General features: G+C 37.3%; 1 protein-coding gene across 1 annotated transcript in view; it reads right to left on the bottom strand.

Annotated features, from left to right (window-relative positions):
- Positions 1-133: 133 nt before the first annotated feature.
- Positions 134-19,739, bottom strand: part of SLC6A2 (solute carrier family 6 member 2) — a 79,188-nt gene continuing 59,582 nt past the window's right edge. The window contains exons 11-14 of the mRNA XM_075040276.1: positions 14,524-14,624; positions 11,605-11,772; positions 8,991-9,062; positions 134-7,410 (exon numbers count right to left, since the gene is read on the bottom strand). Coding sequence (XP_074896377.1) covers positions 7,387-7,410; positions 8,991-9,062; positions 11,605-11,772; positions 14,524-14,624 — 365 coding nt within the window. The 3' untranslated portion in view covers positions 134-7,386. The remainder of the gene's footprint in view (positions 7,411-8,990; positions 9,063-11,604; positions 11,773-14,523; positions 14,625-19,739) is intronic.

Genomic DNA, 19,739 nt, shown 5'->3' with positions numbered 1-19,739 from the left:
GCTCCAGAAGTGCCTGTCCTTGGGAGGCAAGCGTGCCACTGCTGGGGAGATCGCTGCAGAACCAAGGAGTGGCTGTCACTGTGAAGCCTTAGCTGGCAATAGTATTGACAACAAGCAAAACTTTCATTTCAGCTTTTAATTCACTGTCATAAGTAAATTCTTGGTACATAAGACTTTCCTTTATACTCCTTTTATGTGCATATTTGTCAGATTTTATTTAAATAATTTTATACACAATATTGGAATAATCTGTTACATTAATGCACAGCTTAAAACAGTTCTTATTTACACTGATCACAGAAAGACAGAGGAATGAGGACAAATACTTTACATTCACCATCTTTATCAGCATTTTAAGTATAGTTAACCAGCACACATCACACACATCCATATCCATATTTATAAGAAATGTAGCTGTTTCTAATTACACACATGGGCATGTAGATGTCTCCCTTTCAAAAAAAAAACAAAAATTGAAATGCCATTTCCCCCAGATAACCAAAGACTTACAAAAAAAGGCAAATGGACCTGCAGACTGCATAATTAATGGAATCAGGCATGGAAATGTGGTGGCTGTGTTTGGAGACTTTTGGTCACTGGGGCACTTTGGACAGTATTTTTACTAGTGGCAAGTTTTAAACTCCTATGAAAACTTATTCCTGAAAACTGCAATGTGATCTCTTGTTTTGGAAGTAGACCTACTGGACACTAACACATTTGGTTTAAAACTTAAGTTGTCTAACAACACAAAATTGCAGCCAAAGGATGCTCTGGATTTTTTGGTTTTTTTTTTTAGAATATAAATTAAAAACACATGATTTCCTTTTATGAGATTAAGGCAGCAATGGAGAATATTGTGCTACAATGTTCATTAGCTGTAGATAATGTTCTATTCTCCTTTATCACATTTGTACATTTATAATCAAAGGCCAACATATTACTGAACTAGACTGTCTGACTACAAAACCTTACCATGGAGAAATAGGTCTTGTGTGATACCTTGTTACAACAAAATTTAATTTCTCGCCTTACAATATACACTTATATTCTATGCAAATTAAAAAAAACTGGTAAAAATATTAAAATATTTCCTTTACAGAGGTACCCTTATCTAAGGTAAAGTTTAGTCACTGCTATAAAAAAGGCATTAAAAATTAAGTAAAACACTGGTGTAAACCAAGTAAATGCTCACTATAAAGCTTTTAGTTGTAAGGCAAATCTTCATCAGACGTATTAGGAGTTATTTTCAGAATGTGGTATTTGGAGATTCTCCCTTTGTAACTGATATTACCCATAGCAAACAAAAGCTAAGTCTTGCAGACAGGTTCACAAAGAGGGCAACATAAATTACAAATGCAAGTCACCTGCAAGTTTGAGGTCTCTTGGCAGTGACCAAGAAACAACATGACACCTTTAAAAGAGAGCCAGCTTAAGGCTTAGTAATTTTCTTAGTTCACTGAATTTATTCTGTTCCCTTATTAAAGAAATTAAGCAACTTTTGTTTAGTATGGCAGGTAAAGAAACACCTTCAGAAAGGAGGAAAGCAAAGCACACAGGTGGCCTAATCTTGCTGTCAGTGCTTAGGCAAAAAAGGCCCACTGTTCTCAACATGAAAACTAATGGCAGTAATGGCTAACTTACATGAAGGCTGCACTGCTGGACTGAGACTTAAGCCTCTCAGTTTCTCCCCTTATCGGCTCCCCCCCAGCCACCTGAATCTAGACACCTACATGTTCCTCTAAGGAGGACAGTTTCACTAAATACAGTCATGGTATCTGGGTTACTTATAGTCTTCTGGCTGTCTTCTGTTTCTCTGCGTGCCTCTGCTAGGTCAGTTATACAGTGACTGGAACTTGTCTAAACATATTCTGTTTTTAAATGGTGAAGGAAAACTGATCAAATTCTGTACTTAAAAGCAGCTATATTACACTGTTACGTTTTTCTGTTGGTTGAAATGTCTTTATCAGCCATCTAGTTCTCTATAGTAGTCTCTGATGGATGTAGATGCATCTAAATTCAGTCTCAGGCAGTGAACAGTACTGCTGTACAAATTAATCACCAGCTGAGGATCTCGGTCCTATGTTGATTTAATTTTTATTAGGAATAATGTGCAAAAATCTGATTTTTTTTTTGGCCTGGGAAAATTTTCTCTGTGCTCGGCATGGCTGACAAGTCTTGTCATTCCCCAGCTAAGCTTAAGCAGGCAAAACCAAGTAATTGTACATCTAATCACAGCTAAGGAACACATGCATGCCTGCTCAGCAGTCTGACTGGTCTTGACTGATGATTAGTAAAAACTGTCCTTTGAGAATATCAATTAGAGGGGGCAAGTGCTTAGTAAAATGTTACAACAGACTGAAATGACTGAACAAAAACCTATTTTCCACAGCACAGAAACACTCAAACATAGATGTTTGAGATACAACTATCCCCTGTATATGATCCTCGCTGAAACTCTGTGATCCAAGGTCATAGATGTAACAGGGCTTAACTGAAGGCTTAACTTCTGTAAATTAACTTCTAAAAATTTTTTCAGACTGTTTTGCAGTATCCTCTACTAGTGTACCTTCTTCCTAAAGGAAGTCAGAATGTGGCTGGCTTTCTCATGTACCAGCTAATCTTAGTTTAGTAAACGAAGATATGTAATAATTCAGGTGTCCACACAGCTCACAGATTCAGTCCTGTATGGTGATTTCTGGCCAGCTTTGCTTAAAATAGTCCATATGCTACTTTCAGCTTGTATATAGATATGAACCTAGTAAGGTCACTTCAAGGTCCTGTTTCTGACTTCTGTGATGTATTATAAACAGTTTAGCTTCATGCCCTAACAGCTTAACTTTCCACTGATTAGCTAGGTTGGCCCACAGTCACCAACAGGAACATGAGTATCAGTCAGAGGAAGGTAGACTGAAAAAGTGTTTTCCTTTGGAGTAGACTTTCTGGAGGTGTTTCCAGAAGATCTATCTCTGTGTATGATAGCCAAAAGACTCCAAACTTGTTCAAGGGTCTAATCTGAAACATCATGTTGGCCTTTAAATTAAGGGGATTGAGTTCTTGTACATGAGCTGATCTGTGGACCACAAATATTCTTAGCCCTGAGAAAATAAAGTGTATTAGAAAAAACATATCTTTTACTGCTCCGAGAGGCTCACAGTGCACATATAATTTCTGCAGGTAAATGATATACTGTCATTTGTTGAACTGTGATTGCTGTCTTATGTCTGAGTCCTTCAGGCACATTTTAAAATGTTTTGACAGGGCACTGCAAATAAAACATTTGTAAGTCTCATTTCTTTTGAAATTGCTGATCTACGGTTTAAATTTGGTTCTTAGGAAAGAAATTCTTAAATGTTTGCCAATACCTCATGAAACTTAGTGAATCAGTCCAGGATATGAATGAAAGCTATCTACTCTCATAAAAGCAAGTATCCGCTAATTAATGCTGTATGAATCAGAAGAACTGCAAAAGAGACATTAAAAGCAAAAGAACTTTCTGCATGGCATCCTACAACCTAACTGTACAAAATAAACTGAATTTGCACAATAGCATAAGAAGTGGATGTATATACAAAATGTTTGGGCTTGACCTTTTTAAATAATAGCATTTAAATGGTATTTTGCTGAGAAGAAATGACCAATTATAGGAAACTTCCTATGGGAAAACTACATACAACATACATTGCACGTGCAGTTAGGGAACGGGTACAATCATAACAGGCAAGTATTGCTCCTACATTCTATATTTAAAATACCATGTTTGATCCTGGATTTCCTGCAAAATCCCTCACTACGGTAAGATGTCTTTCAAGTGTTGCCAGGGTGTATGCCTCAGGACATGACAGAACACAAGAAGGACTGACAAAAAAGATACGATTGAAACAGCGGCCAAACATTAAATAGCACTAGTGCTTTTTGGACTGTTGTCCATGAAAGACCTGCTGTTTCTACCAGAAATCTAAATCTCTGGAGTTTTAGTAATGTAGCTTTAGAACAGTACCAGATATATGAAGAATTATCCTGCTGAATGATGGCAGGAGGGGTACAAAGAAAGTGGAGCATCTCTTTCCTTGGTGCTAACTAACTTTCTGTGGCTTGATGAAACAATATGGATTACTGGCAGGAAGGAAGGTGAGAAGAGAGATGCTAACGTATGACAGCTGTTTCCTGTATCAGATTTAAAAAAAGCTTTTAAGAAAATATTTTCTAGAACTGTCAAATGAGCTATTTAATTGCTTCACTGAATTCTTCCCACTGGCTTGTTACCAAAAGAGCCAACATAATTACTAAGCAGATGATACTGCATCTTGAATAAGCTTGTATCAAAAATTTTCTGCTTTTGGAATTGGGCTGCCTACTCCATCAGCATATACTTGCCATGCTATGGGGATATCTGGGAGAGCACCATTCCCCAGAGCGGGTCTTTTCCCACAATAGGTATAGCTGAGGGAAAGAGTGAGCTGCTTGGCTGAAAATTCAAGACTGAGTTAGAGGAAGACTTGCAGCTAAACCACATGGGTGATAAGGACCTGACTGGGCAATTATTTTTTTTTTAAACTACAACTGGTGGAACTGAAGGGAGATGAATGTCTTAGAGGCATTTGATATTTTCCATATTGAAAATGTATTCGGGAGCTCGAAGCAGGTGCCGAAGAGGAGCTGGGTGCCAGAGCTGTGGCTTCTTATTGGACTGTCTGTACCATATCACTGAGTGGAGGAAAAGAATATAACCTGGTCTTCACAAAGGTATTTGTCATTTGAATGGATGCTAGTTTGTGTCTAATGGCATCATTTATTGTCCAAGAGGCATGAGGTAGTTGAGCATCTTATTCTGTGGAGAATTGAAGACATTGTTCTTCATCTCTGGGACGGAAGTCATGTTTTTTTGGGGGAGACTTCCTCTGGGCAACATTTCAAACTTAAAGCCTAGCTGTGCAGTCGTGTAATGTGTATTATCTTTCTTTTTCATTCAGGCTGTTCCTGGTAATGAGATTCCTGCTTTCTCTGATTTGCCTGTTGTCTGTAAAACCTCAGAACAAGATGGCAATAGTGCAATGGAGTCCTGAGCTACAAATACTACATTAAACCTAAGAAGTTATACAGTAATGGAAATAAAAATAATGTAGTAGGTAATTGCCTTGGGAGTTGGTATTAAAAATACAATCAAACCCTAACATGCTGGGTAAAGCTGATTTCACTCCAATGTTAAGATAGCTTTGCTCCTATTTCAGAGGAGACTGGTGATGGAATATGACTTTTCCTGCATGGGTTTTGCTACACGGGTGGTGGTGATGGGGTGTGTCAAAAGTGATGCAGATTGTTAGCATTTCCAATCATGATCAAACCAGACAATGTACAATGTGACAAGCTATTAAAGCTCCATGTTAAAGAGCCCCCAAGAATTTCAAAACTTGGAGATCATATCTGTGCTAAAAAGCTTTTGAGCCATGCCAAGCCAGTGACTGAAGCAGCTGTATTATTGAAAAGTAAGCTTTATAACAATGAAAAGATTCTCATGTCGTTTAGCAAACAAGAATAGGATTAACTATGAAGTTGGTGGGATGGCTTTTTTGAAGCCCTCAACATATTTTCACTGTTTGGCCTCTTGTGTAGTTACAGAACTAGAACCGCAACAATTGAAATTCCTTTATTATTGAAATATATTCAATTACAGGGTTTAAAGAGCTATCAACCGTCAGCTGGGCCACAAAATATGACTTCCTTTATAATTAGAAGAAAGTATCCTTTGGCTTTAAAACCCTGTTTAAATAAAAATATATTTTGTCACAGAGACCCTTTAAGAAAAGGACAATACTTGATACATTCCAAAGTATTGATTATGTTGGAGGAAAAGGATGAATAAAGAGAGGAATTTCCCTTCCATTATTTTGAACAGAAATCGATGTTAAATGGAAAAGGCCAAAATCACTTGGGACTTTTAAACTGGGCTATTTTAAAAAAGGAAAAAAACCCCTCAACAAAAATTGTTTTATAAATAAAAAAGCTCCATCCTTTTAAATGGCCTTTTTAAAAAGAGGAAGCACTACATACATTGAAAAGACAATTTGAATTGAATGTGTAAAGGCAAAAAAATTCAGAGGTAAGGTCCAGAGGTTGGGCTGAATTCAGCTGAGAAGCTGTTGCCTCTGAAAATTACTGTAGATCTAGTGATAACTCAAAGCTACCAAATCTAGTGATCACTGGGAAGATACTATAGTGATAAGTGACCACAGAATAAGAACAGCACCCAAATGTGAGTTTGTTCTGTATCTTCTACCTTGCATAATGCTACCAGAGAGAAGAGCTGGAATAGACTTAAGAGAGCCGAGTATGCCTGAAATATCCTTCTAAATTATTCACTGCAATCTTACTATGTTTTGGTAGGTGAATCCAGGTTAATTTATAATAATAGCATGGTCACAGCAGGAGAATAAAGCCAAAGTTTGGTATCTTGGTGCCTCTGGGTAGATTATGTAATTCTAAAAATTATTCTCTCTTCCTATGTATTTTACATTCTATATTTGGAACAAAATATAACAAAAAGATGAAAGTCTGTCTATTTGAATGTAACTTTCATACTTAGCTGAAAAAGTCTGTGGAGTATGGATCATATGATAAAGCCATTTCAATAGTTGATATAAGGGAATAGATTTTTCATTAAGTACAGTGTGGTATTAAACTGTATTCTGTACTTAGTAACTGTAACAGGAATTCTGTTCCTGCTGCTCTTCAGCTTGTGTAATTAAACTGGACAGAAAATGACATGGACATATACAGCAAAGACAACCTTCTTCACCAAGAGAAGAAACTAATAACAAACCACTGAAAATGAAGCACTGAGTCTTCACTTCAGAAGGATGCAAACTCATATCCCAAAGGATAGTATGGCAGGAAAGCTAATGACATTAGTACATAGTTAAAATTGCTCTTTCCTCATAATTGAGAGATACTCTTTCCTTAGATCTAAGAACATTCAGGTGGTGTTGGTTTAAAATAGGTCATGGCATGAATATCTGAAGTAATTATTACTGTCAGAAAAATTTAATTCACTTCTTCACAATAAAAGAGCATTTAACTTATGTTGATTGCTTTTTTCTCTGCTCCCCCCTCCTCCACTTCTGCCAATAGTAAAACTCACAAGTTTTGGTCATGTAGGGATCTTATGGCACCAAAGGATGTAGGAAAAATTAAACGGAGTCTTTAAAGATCATTTGAAGCCAAGTAATAGAAGGGAGGCATTGAGAACAGAGAGCAGATGTCTTCCCTCAAAGAGTCAGTAGGTAAGTTCTGAGCCAGCCTGGTCCAAGCATAATCGAGGGAGCTTTGAACTTGACTTTTCTGTATTCTCAGTTTAGCTTAACATATTGGCTTTTCCTTAACCTGTGGTTGTCATATTGTTAGCCAGTGTTGAAGCTGTAAGGGAACAGAAGTAGTTGTTTAATAACATTATTGATTCAAATGATGATAGTGAAAGATGTTTTAAATACAAATCTAGAGTTACAGAGAGGCTTCAAAATAACAGAGAGATTATAACTAAATTTCTGTGGATTCCAGTTTGCAGTGAGAAATGTGCTGAATATAAAAGATATTTAGTCAGCTCTCAGTTGAGTTTCAAAATTCAGAACTGCTGAACATATATGAGAAGAAAATTTTTGTACTTGTTCGGTTACAGTAGTCAATGTTCTGTTTACAAACTTAAACATCATGAACAAAGCACTAACTATGCTTTAGCAAGAACAAAGCTATTCCTAGCCTTCCATTGAAGACAGCAACACATTAATATGCCCTAGTGTTTGGCATGGTTTGAGGTGTCATTAGGAATTTACTTCTGAGTACAATCTTTTCTGCTTTTTGCCATTATAGATTTGGGTTCAGAAGAACAGTACTGTGTAGGAATGTCTGTTTATAGCCCATTCACACAGGAACATCTGCCTCTGGAAAAATCAAGTTATTACTTACAGATGGAACATTAAATCTTCAGACAACTGTGGGCAGGAATAGGGGAAAGAGAAGGCAGGAAGAGGTGCTGTGCTACTACATATTCTTGGCCACATCAAATAAATTATGGTCATGAAACAGGGAGCCTTTTCTTCCTGTTTCCATTCTGCATCCCATAAATCTACACTTGGATTATTTCCTTTAAAATTAAAAATTCTACTTTAAACAGTATTTTTTTAGAGTAAGCAAAAAGCCAATTTCTTTTTTTCAATACCAACATACAAACCACCACTATAAAATCTGGGTCATGTTTTGAGGTGGTGTGCATAATTCTAGTTGCTTTCAACTTTGAAGACAGAAAGTGGTCCAGCATGAATGCTGATAAGTGTAACAAGCTTCATATTTGCATCCTTTTTATCTTCTACAAAAAGGACTTTATTTCAATAAGCTCATTTTATTTGCTAAGAGGAAAGCCATATTTGGAAACCTATAGCATATTTTTCATGGATGCTTAAGAAGTCTCCAGCAGTGTTTTCAATCAACTGTAGGCCTGTGGGGAAAGCCTATTCCACATAATTTAGCACATTATTTCATCATGGCCATTATGTCTAAGCTCTGACACTGGATATTTTGTTTTGCTGTTTACGATGTGTTGTGGTACATAATTGGAGTTCAGGAAACATGACTTCAAATTGCTGTGCAATAACTGAGGGAGAGGCTATGACCTGTTCAAATGCACTTGATAGTTTGGAAATACCTTCATCTCTTGGTGAGATCGCACTGTATTCAGATACAACCTAAAATACTGGATTCAGGTGATCTGTAAAATTGTGGGCTCTGCTTAGTCAAAGAAGGAAGGTGCCAAAAGCCTTCCAACAGAGTTGATGCATATGGTACTGAGCGTCCTGCATCTTGTCATGCTGGCAGAAATAAAGAACCACAGACCTGCAAAGGTATCCACTATGAGGAGATTAGTGCAAACCCGTAGTTGTTGCTAAAGACAGGAAAGGGTTGGTTGGTATTAGGAGAGGAAGCGTGGTGAAAGGAGTACAAACCTTAAACTGCCTGACATTTCCTTGTGCCACGAGTTGGTGCTCATTTTCAGGTGTGATGCAGTAAGCTAGTCTCTAAACCAGATGGGAAGAAGAGGAAAAAGTCAGCCATATGAAGTGGGATTATGTGTGTAATCCCCAATCTATAATGGGGAAGTAGTATGAACTTTATTTAAAACAGTAACTTAAATCTTTAATATCACTGCATCATGTGCCTTTAACTTGGTCACTGAGAGAGCAAGCTTTTATAAGCCCCTTGGTATTAGCCTTTAATATAAGAAGCAACAGTAGAAAGTTTATGCAAATACTGAGTTCAAGTATTTAGCAAGTGCATATGGAAAAGAACATCAGGAACAAGTTGCTATCACAGGCCTTACATCCCCTAAATTCACACTTTTCTGTTAGTGCTGTGATGGGGTTGACCACTCCCAGTGGGAGAGGAAGGAGGTACTGATTGTTTGCCAGCTCGTCTCCCTTGTCTACCCTATGCTGGGCCATTTGGAATGGCGTAGATTTTGGTTTATCGTGAACTTTCAAACAACTTAAGGAGTTCCCACTAGACTAAGAGCATACCTTTCCCCATACTTTTTAAGAGCCACAAGTTAGGGCATCATATCTTGTGTTACTTGGATGTAATATACTAGCCTTTTGCTATATTTCTCATGGGGAAATCGGAGAGTTGCTATCTACAGGAGCTGTAAAAGACAAACCAGAACTTGCTAACACTACAAAATGAATGAGAAAATGTGGGTTTGGCCAAAGGCTTCTGCATGCCAATATCAGTAAACTTGTGCAAGTTGGCAAAAGCCTGTTGGGCCAGTACAAATTATTCTTTGACACTTAGATGCTAATAGAAAATGGGTTTGTAAACCCCCCAGGAATGGAAGAAAACAAAGGGTTTATAGAATTGCTGGAAATGAGAACTAGAAATTGTGCACAACATTGAGATGTTGGAGCTGATGAAAACAGGGCAGGTGAAGAGGAGCTCCCACTTCAGGGTGTCTTTCTGAAGTGAACATTAAATGAGGTGACTGTAATGTTTCAGAAACAAGGCATTTATGCCTTTGGGTCTGCCAGGTCTAGGTGAGGGGGTGCGCCCTATCTAGGTAAAGGGTGAGATCCTATTTTCTGCTTAATTCTCTGTATGGTGGTGGTTCAGTGGTTTGCCTAAGGGTGTCAATATCTTGCTACACCATTGTGTAACTCTAGCTGTAGGAAAGGAGAGCAATAGAACTAGGTATAAGTCAGAGAGTCTAGACTAGGTTATAAAATTATGACATGTGACAGGACAAAAATTGATGCTGTATAATGGTGAGGAGTCTTACTTCTGAGCACCATTAGAGGTTTTAAGAATATAGATAAACTACTATGACAGTGATGGTAAAATTAATATGATGGTAAAATGATGAGTGAACCTTAATCCTGTGGCATTTTGAAGTGATAAATAAAGAAAAGTATAGGGGAGTGAACTGTAAGGAAATATGGATGCGTTTTTCCCATAGAAACAGGTTCTTTTAAATGGAATTAATACATTAAGATTACACATAAACATATAAATGAAGTTAAAAAACACTGTTAAGGTTGTAATGTTAAACTTCTTGCTGTTAGGCAAGTCATTAGAATAAGATGGTCACAAATTGTGTCTCCCTTTGGTTCTGCCTTATTCAGTGCACAGACGAGGCATATTATGCATGAAGTGGGTTTATGTAGGGCAAGATGCTGCTGTCTAGTACCCTAGTTCTTTTACTGAAGTAGTTAAAAAGTAACAAGCTAGATGGGACCATAAGCAGTGCCTGTGTCAGAATTTTCTTGATCTCCAGATCTATTTCAGCACCTTGGTCTATCTTGACTATTAAGTTTCTTCAAGCATTCTGATATTAGTGATGAACACAATAGAAAGACCTGCATTAATTCTAGCCTTGGCAGAACATTGAAATAATTCCAGTAGATAGAGGTTAAGGATACATAATTGACAGAGAAAATCAAATATGAAGTGGCTGCTGTTAAAGACAGAATACTGGGCTAAATGGATCTATTGCTATGACCCAGTTAAGGCATTTCTTCTGTCCTTTCTGTATGCTCATTAAATGAACAAAGGCCATCCTGAACACAGGGCTACTTTGGGGTCATATCCTGCCCTCCCAGCATGTGGGTATATGTTTAGAGACTTAAAATGCTAAGACAGGAGAGCTCTGAATTAACTTTGTACATATAACAGTTTACAACACTCCAGTATAGAGTGATAAAGCATACCTTGGACTGAACTCTGTTTAGGTAGAACTGTGTGAAGACCATACCTCAGAGTTGAATATGAAGATACCATAATTTGTATATTTTTTTGTTAATAAGGAAAAAAAATATCAATCGGATTAATTACATGCATGAAAAATAATTTTTCAGAATTATTATGGTGCTGTCTGGAAAGCTAATTTCTATCTAGAAACTCAAACAGCATGCAGTAATACTACCTCAAAACTCCAATCCATCTGACAGTTGGATCCAAAAGGTCACTCATAAGTAATAAGTTTCAGGAGTAAGAGAAACAAACTGCCAACTTAGATCCAACCTTTTAATTTCATAGCAACATTTCATGACATTTTATTAACGTTCCACTTACTTCTTTAAAGGTCCCACGCACATTCATAAATTTATAGATAATATAGGCAGGCACAAGTATCATTGAAGATAATGCTATTCCCCAGCCAATGCGATTTGCCCAGAGAGGGAAGGTGTAGTCATCGTAGGTCAGAGGTTTGAAATTGATTATGCTGACTATCACGACAAACTAGGGAAGAAAGAATAAAATGAACCACACTTTTTGGATGAAGAAACTTAGTGGAAAAATTATTTCTTGTGTTTTATTAGGCAGCTACCCTAAGGTATATTTCAATCCAGCTTTACCATTTACCTTCATCCAATTTACTTTGTGCCTCAACTGCTGAAACTGTTGAAGTTCTTAATGCATTTACTACTATTAACAGTTCATTTTAGCTATTCTGGACACAGATTATTTGGAATTTTGGTGGCAAGATCGGGGTTGTCTGCTACTGCCTCAGTCAAACTAGCGTTACAGATATAAAAAAGGGATTCTGTAGTCAAGAAAAACCTCTAAGATCTATTGTTTTTCCCTTCTCTGTTTCCCAGAGGCATTAGGCTTCATTTAGAAGTTTTGTACCCATTTTTCAATGAGAAGCATAACGCAAAATCCAGCATGATACATTTACTGAGGAAAGGTCAAGCAGCCTTAAGGCCTGGAAGACAAAGTTGGGTTTTATCTGCTGGTGTTACCCTGTCCAGTACTAGATGCAAGAAGGAAAGAGTGGGGTACCACCCTATTTCCCTCCTGTTAATTCCACATGGGTTGTGTAATATGCAGAGTTCCTTGATTTGATTCTCTGGGCCTGTGCATTCTGCTCCATATAGCAATTTCAAATTAGAGTATTTTGAGCCTAGGGTTTCAAAGGCTACACAAGGAGAGTAATGGTGTGGGTTAAAGGATAGTGTGAAATCCGGTTAGAAAAATACAAATTCCATTTTGAGATTTTTCTTGGGATGATGCACATAGCTGCAAACAGTATGGAGAAAAAAGGTTCAAGGAGATATTTCCTAATATCAGATACCTGACCAATTCCAACTTACCATTTTCTTATAAAGAACTGTATTTATCATTAGGAACTTCTGTAATATATTACCAGTCCCAAACAGGGGCCACCTTGCCCTAAGCACGCATGAGATTGTTAGAGCAAGAACTACACTGAAGTCTGACAATTTTATAGCCTTTTCTAAATTATCCTAAACTATATATATATCTCAAAGAAACTATATCTGATTTTTTTTTCATTTGTATTTACTATGCTTATGGTCTCAGTCTCTTCTGGTGAGGCAGGTTGCATGCTTCATACAGGTGGAATAGAAGTGCTGTTTCTTAGATCAAGTGACCAAATTTCTAGAATTTGTAGGTTTTAATTATGCAGGCTAATGGACTACCTTTTTTTCATGCTAGTGACCATCTTTCTAGTTTTCACTTATAAATGAATGTTAACCATTTTGGTCAGTTTAACATAATTTGCTTTATTTTCTTAATGTCTTGAATAATGAACTCAAAAGATAGGCTGTAAGAAGGTAAATTATATTCACTTTTCCCCTATAAATCAAGATTGTAATGTCCGTCTTGCCTTTTAGAAAATTGAGGAAATGTACAGCTATAACAAAACTGCCCAGTGTCCCCTACCCAGTGTGATACTATTCCCATCGGTTTTAAAATATATTGGTACCCAGTAATTAAGTTGATATGTTCCGAGTTTAGCACTTCCAGCTGGAAAAAAATTTGTGCATTGTGATGGCTGAAAGATGCATTACCTGCATTACCTACAGATTCATTCTGACCCTTATGTTTATAGGCTTTGGTAGGAAGGTACCGGGGCCATTTCACCAAGAAATCTTAAGCTACATGAAGGTTAGATGGACAGTCACTTTAGCTTTCTCTAGCTAGCTTGCTAGAACTCTCTCTTTGTAAAATTTAGATGTGCAAAACCTAAGGATGCTCAGTGCAGCATTTTTCTGTTCTGCTTGAGTCATCTCGTTTGAAGTGCTGCAGGATATAGTCCCATACAAGCTTCTCTATAGAATGGTGTTTAAAAGGATAATTAATACATGCTTGGTAGGTGCTTACTGATGAATTGGGGCCAGAAGCTTTTATATTTAAAAAAAAAAAAAAAAAAAAGTGTACCTGAAAGGCTGTCATAGAAGCCTACCCAGTGTATCTTTGGAATACCAGTACTGCTTTAAGAATGCACAGCTTTAATGCAATTAATAGTCTCCTAAAATCATAGTGAGCTCAAATTTCCATATTATTCATCATGACCTTTTGATTTACAAATATGCATAGGAGAAGATCCCAATAAAAAACTGTAGTTTAGTTCTGAATCTAACCTTTACACAAAGCAACCAAATTCACACTTTGGGATTTTTTTTCCCCAAATTAATGAAGCACTCTTTTTCCCATCAGGCAGCTCACAAGGTATATTTAATACACCTCTTCAGTGTTTCACATAGTTAATTACTATGTAGTTACCTATTAGTTTTTCTAAGGTGTCATTCCGCAATTCAGGTATCTTGGTATCCTCCAATGAAAAATAAATTCTTGCTAACACAATCTCTTATCCCTGGCCAGTTTATTTTCCCATCAGAATGATTTGTGTTTAATACACATAGATGCTGGGGGGGGGGCAGGGAGGACATTGTCTAAGAGTTCAGTGTTCCCTAAGAAAAGCTGCTTTCTTTAAATCCTGCTAAAGTAAAGGAACAGAAGATGACCACAGCCACAATTAGCTTCTCTTTCACAACTGAAATGTATTATACAAAATATAACCAATGCCATTGAGGAGAAACAAGATTTAAAAATTAAATTGGAGTGTCTTCTATTCATCCTGACATCAGGCATAGTAATGGGTATCTTGCTCTTGGTACCTATTGTATATTCTAGGAAGCAACATACTAGCATTCTTTCCATGATGAAATAATTATCAACACTTACCAGTAAAAAAGCAGGGCTAACAAATTTCCAGCACAATCTCCAGTAGAGACCTGGCTTGAAGCCCATCATTTGTTGGATATCTTCACTGAATCTGTCCACACCTGGAAGGGATGTAAACATCAGACTGCCGTAAATCTAAACTGATGAGATGCTGGCATACCCAAACCCATCTGCTCTTTCAGAAAGCAGACATGAATGACTTCCAAATCAGAAGACACATAAGATAACACCATTGATCTCTCTTCAATGACTAGATGTGTCTTTGACATCACTGTATCCAAGACTTAAATGCCTGTGAGCTCTTAAGGCCTCTCGCAAATAGCATTACCATTGAAAAATGGGATTTCACAAATATCTAGAATTAAGTTGTGAATGGGACACACTTTTTTTAATATTTGTGGACTATTGTAACCTAATTACCCAACACTATTGTGAGTACACTGAAGGAAAACCCAGACCCTTACTCACACAAACTGCTTACTGATAATGAAGTAGATTCATATGATTCTTAATTTATCAAAGGAGGCTTACTTGTTCCACTTAATGGCATACTTTACTTATCTTTCAGTGTTTCACTGAATACCATGGAATGTTCATTACATCTGTGACAAATGTCATTTCATCTTTTATCACCTTTCCAAGTAACTAAGGAGATGATGCTTCTCTTCAGCATAAATATATACAAAACTACATCAGCTAGAAACAGGTGGCCTTTTTTTAGAATATCCTGTGTGTTTTTGAAAATTATAATACCAACTACAATTTTCTAAAATTGCTACCTCTGTATGCATCTAAATATCTAGTAAGGTAACTGTGGTAGATACGTTAGAAGATACATGATCTCTTCATGTGAGTAAAAACCACGAGTAGTCAGAAATTTTATCTGCTGCAGTAATTAAGACAGCAGAGGATAACATGAAAATCATTAAATTAAGAGATAAATCAAAGATAAGTATGGCTAATTGTACCAGGAATATAGAATACGGGTTTAGAAACATGGATGGCTTCATTGATTGATTATTATCAAAACCTTGATAGTAACATACAATATTTCAGTATAAGACTTTGGATTAGCATGCAAGAAATAATTTACAAGATTTCTGTTGTCAGGAAAACTTTATAGTAGTATTCCATTAAAAATGACTCAAATGTTAGCTACCTGCAGTGGGATTCACTGCACTACAGTGCAGAGAAATGGAGGCACTAGAACAAAGTGTTTGGCAAGTGACGTAATGGCCAGAAGGGAGAAAAGCTGCAAATACCCAGTTCTCAGTTTTTAATATCCCTTGAATCCATCTAGTCTGAGCTTTTGCGTGTGTATGTTGTTACATGTGTGTGTACTTAGTACTTATGTCAGTTGAAGTATTAATAGATATAAAAACAGTGTAAATAGTTGCAGTAGAAATCTCTCCCCACAGCCAATGTAGAAGGTAAGATCCTCTGACCTTGTTGACTCCCCTGCAGAAACACTATCTAGACCATAACTTCAAAATCAGAATATGTCATGTTGTGCAGGCCAAGGTGAAAACAAAAAAGTCTGCTGTCCTGGATTCCTCAGGACATACCAAATTAACAGTGAATAAGGAAGAAATGGCATTTCAATCAGTGCCTTTTAATTCCTTACGGGTTTTACACATTTAAGTAAGTGTTATGAATTCTGTGTCTGAATACCTCAGGAAGCACTGCACAAGTATAATGTGGTTCTGTGAGTGGCACTAGCCTGATCTAGCGAAACATTTTGAATCATCTACAAGGGTATCAAGCTGTCTGTATGTGAGAAATGTATATTTTTTTACTCTAGTAGTATTTATTGATGTCAACTCACATACTTTGGACTTCTGGAAATAGTCTAGTCTTCAGTGGGACATTTTCCATCTTCAGTATTTATTGGAACACTTTTTTGCATTATGTACTATAATTTACTATGCAAAGGAAACATGCATTTTATAGTGACTATAAAATGTCCATTTGAATAGTAGCTTCTTCCCAGTTTTTTTTTATTGTTTCTATTCTGGTTGGACTTACCAGTATGAGGTATCTTGCAAAAGTTTAATCTAAGCCCATGCTATTTTCCACACTGTATTTTAGAATAGGATGATTATCACTGATAGAAAAGTGGGAAAAATACATCCTTCTCAGTTTTCTTTAAAAAGAAAACAATCTCTGGCTTTATGCCTTAGAGACATTGGCTCACAGAGAAGTAGTTCTCTTTAGTGCAATCTGTCATGTCAGACTACTAGTTTGTAATTTATTATACTTGATGTGTTCAGGAAGTTTACTTTTAATCCTGAACCCTATTAGGTAAAGAGCAGAAATGCAGCCTTTTGCTGTGAATATTTGTTTGTTTGAGAGGATGTATAGTTTACCATAATTGTTTCTTTTCATGTGGATCAGTTCAGTAGGATTTATTTAATGTATTTAATGTAAATAATTATGACAGCTTTAGGTAGTCCTTTACATGCAGCTAGGATGTAACATATTTTCAAGGTCTGGACATTCAAGTATAAACTTCTCTTTGATTTCCAGCCCCCAATATTATGTACAGGTGAAGAAAAGTAGCCAAAAGGATCTGCAAATGCTCTTTAAATTTAATCTAATTCTATTTGCAGTGCCTTCTGTGAACTTTAAAGTGACGGAATTTCAACTGCTATGTACTGAGTGAAATTTATCATGGTGCAGAAGGTCAAAGACAAGGAATAGGTATCTCCAAAAATTTTATTCATAGGCTTCCACATAGACATACCCAGAGCTCAAATAGTGCCTGATGTTCAATTTCTACTGAAAATGGGGGATAAGCAGGCCATGCTCTCAGACTGCTTTTTCAACAGTATGCTTTTTCAGTTCTACATGTCTTCAAATAACTATTATAAGAATCAACCTGTAAAAGTAGAACATAGCTATAGCTACAGATGATGGTACCTGTATGGTTTGTTTTTTTCCAGTTCTTGAAAGTATTTACCCATTTTTTTTGTGATTCTGTAGGATAAACCAAAACTGTGGGTGTCTCGTTTAGTTACAGGAGGGAACTGGTGTGCCACAAACAAAACTCCAGGTTACTTGCTAGACACCTGGTGTTGAATAAAGAAATAATCTCATTGCTTTTCCAGTGAAAAACGAGTAAGAGAGACTTACAATTTATCATCAGGTCCTGGTTAAATACACTGAACCCAAAGAGAATTTCAGTGTAATTTCTGAACTAATAAACACTGCAGCTGCCTAAGAATGTCACCGTGGTAATGGTCTATTAAATGGCACAGAAAATTTGGCCCATTCTCTATAGACATAATATTGTGTTGTCAAGGGAATTAAATCAATATGCAAAAAAGAACAGAACAGGAAGAAAGTGAAAAGTAGATTTGGCTATAAATGCAAGTTATCCTCCTCACATTGGTGCAACTTTCTTCAAGGGACGCAGAGATCAGAGTTCAGATAGAATGAAAGTCTGCATGTTACCAGTACCTCCTGCCCCTGCTGCCTGCTAAAGCTTTGTAAGTCATTTTGCTGTATAGGCTTAGCCAGTGGCTTCAGAATCAATCACTTGCAGAGAAACCCTTGAGCAGGTCCTTGGCCCTGAGGTGAAACTGCTTAGTGGCCATAGCTGAAATAATTTGTGGGCATGTTTCCAAAAAGTGATGTCATAGCTCCAACAATCATTTGGATCCCTACAAGCAATCTTTGTATGTGTTGTTTTCCCTTCCTATCTTGTTTAACTATGTAATGTATAGTATTCTTTATATACTTAGGATATAGGGGTTTTTTAAATTTGGAAAGTAAAAATTAGTAATAACGCCTTTAATGCCATACATATGATTTAAATGAATCCAAGAAATCAAATGACTACACTGAAATAATGTAGTAGTAAGAAAAAAGGTATATTGAATCAATCTTGAAATTATTTTGCACTTAATTCCCTTTCCCTGTGAATATTACTTCACAGTTTTTTCTCTCATACTGAGTTTTACCTGTGTGGTCATGCGTAGCAGTGTATGAGCTCACACAGTTTGTATGCAAATGAAGAGTTGTAGTGAAACTGCTTCATCTTATCCATCTGATATTTTGGCCCTTGGGAATTACAGTAAATCACAGAACCATCAAATTATTCCTTTTGGAGGAGTTCTTGAAAGGTCTCTAGTTCAGTCAGTCTCTTGCTCAAATCAAGGTCAGCACAATTCAGAACAGATTTCTCATGGCTTTGTCCAGTTGGGTCTTGAAAACCTCCAAGAACAGGTTCAGCAAGCAGTCTCTGGGGAAACTGTTCCAATGTGTAATTATCTTTATATAGAAAAATTATTTTCTTCCTTTCAATTTGATCATGGTCTGCTGTCCTCCCATTGCGCAGCTCAGTGAAAAGCCTGACTCTCTCTCTTGATAACTTCCTTGTAGGTGTTGGAAGGCTGCTATCAGGTCCCTCCTAAGCCTCCTCCAGGCTAAATAAGCTCAGTTCTCTCAGATTTTCTTCAGTGGGCATGTGCTCCTCCAGCTCCTGAACGTCTTGGTGGCCCACCACTGGACTCTCACCAGTTTAACACCACCTTGTTTTACTGAGGGTCAAAAACAGGACACAGTATTCCAGGTGCAGTCTAACAAGTGCCAAGTAAAAGAGGGTAATCATTTCCTGTAATCTCCTGGTTATGCTTCTGTTACAGCTCAGTACACTGTTGGCCTTCATATGCTGGCAGGTCACTCTTCTGACTCATTTAGCCTGCTGACCACATCCCTGAGCAGCTCATCTTTGAGTGCAAGTAGCGAATCCAGAAGAGTGTCACTTCTGGTTTGCCCACCTAGCATCTATCCTGAGAAGCTGCTCCTGATACCTTCATCTGAAAGAACCAGGGTCTGATCTAGACACTTCTTCAAGTTGCCTAAAGAAGGCTTCTTCCACTTCCTGACCCTGATCACCTGCTCAGTAACAATATTCGCCACAATGTCACCCTTGCTGGCCTCTGCCCTGACCCACAAGCACTCAGCCATCCAGTTCACTACATTTGAGTTGCTCTTCTGCACATAAAGATGACACCTACCCTGCCTCTGTCCCAAAGAGCATGTATCTACCACGTGCAGAACCCCAGGCATACAAGCCCTCATCCAGGAGAAGATGAGGAAAGACATTGTTTTTTCACACAGTTCAGCAATCGTTGGCATCGGGAACATGAGAAGGATAAAAAGAATATAAAAGCCATTGTGTGGCATTCATTTGCAAATCCTACAGAGCACAG

This window comes from Buteo buteo, chromosome 11 (assembly GCF_964188355.1).
Source record: "Buteo buteo chromosome 11, bButBut1.hap1.1, whole genome shotgun sequence".
In the NCBI taxonomy this organism is placed as follows: domain Eukaryota; kingdom Metazoa; phylum Chordata; class Aves; order Accipitriformes; family Accipitridae; genus Buteo; species Buteo buteo.
The sequence above is the reverse complement of the archived record's forward strand: the minus strand, read 5'-3'. Positions and strand labels throughout refer to the sequence as shown.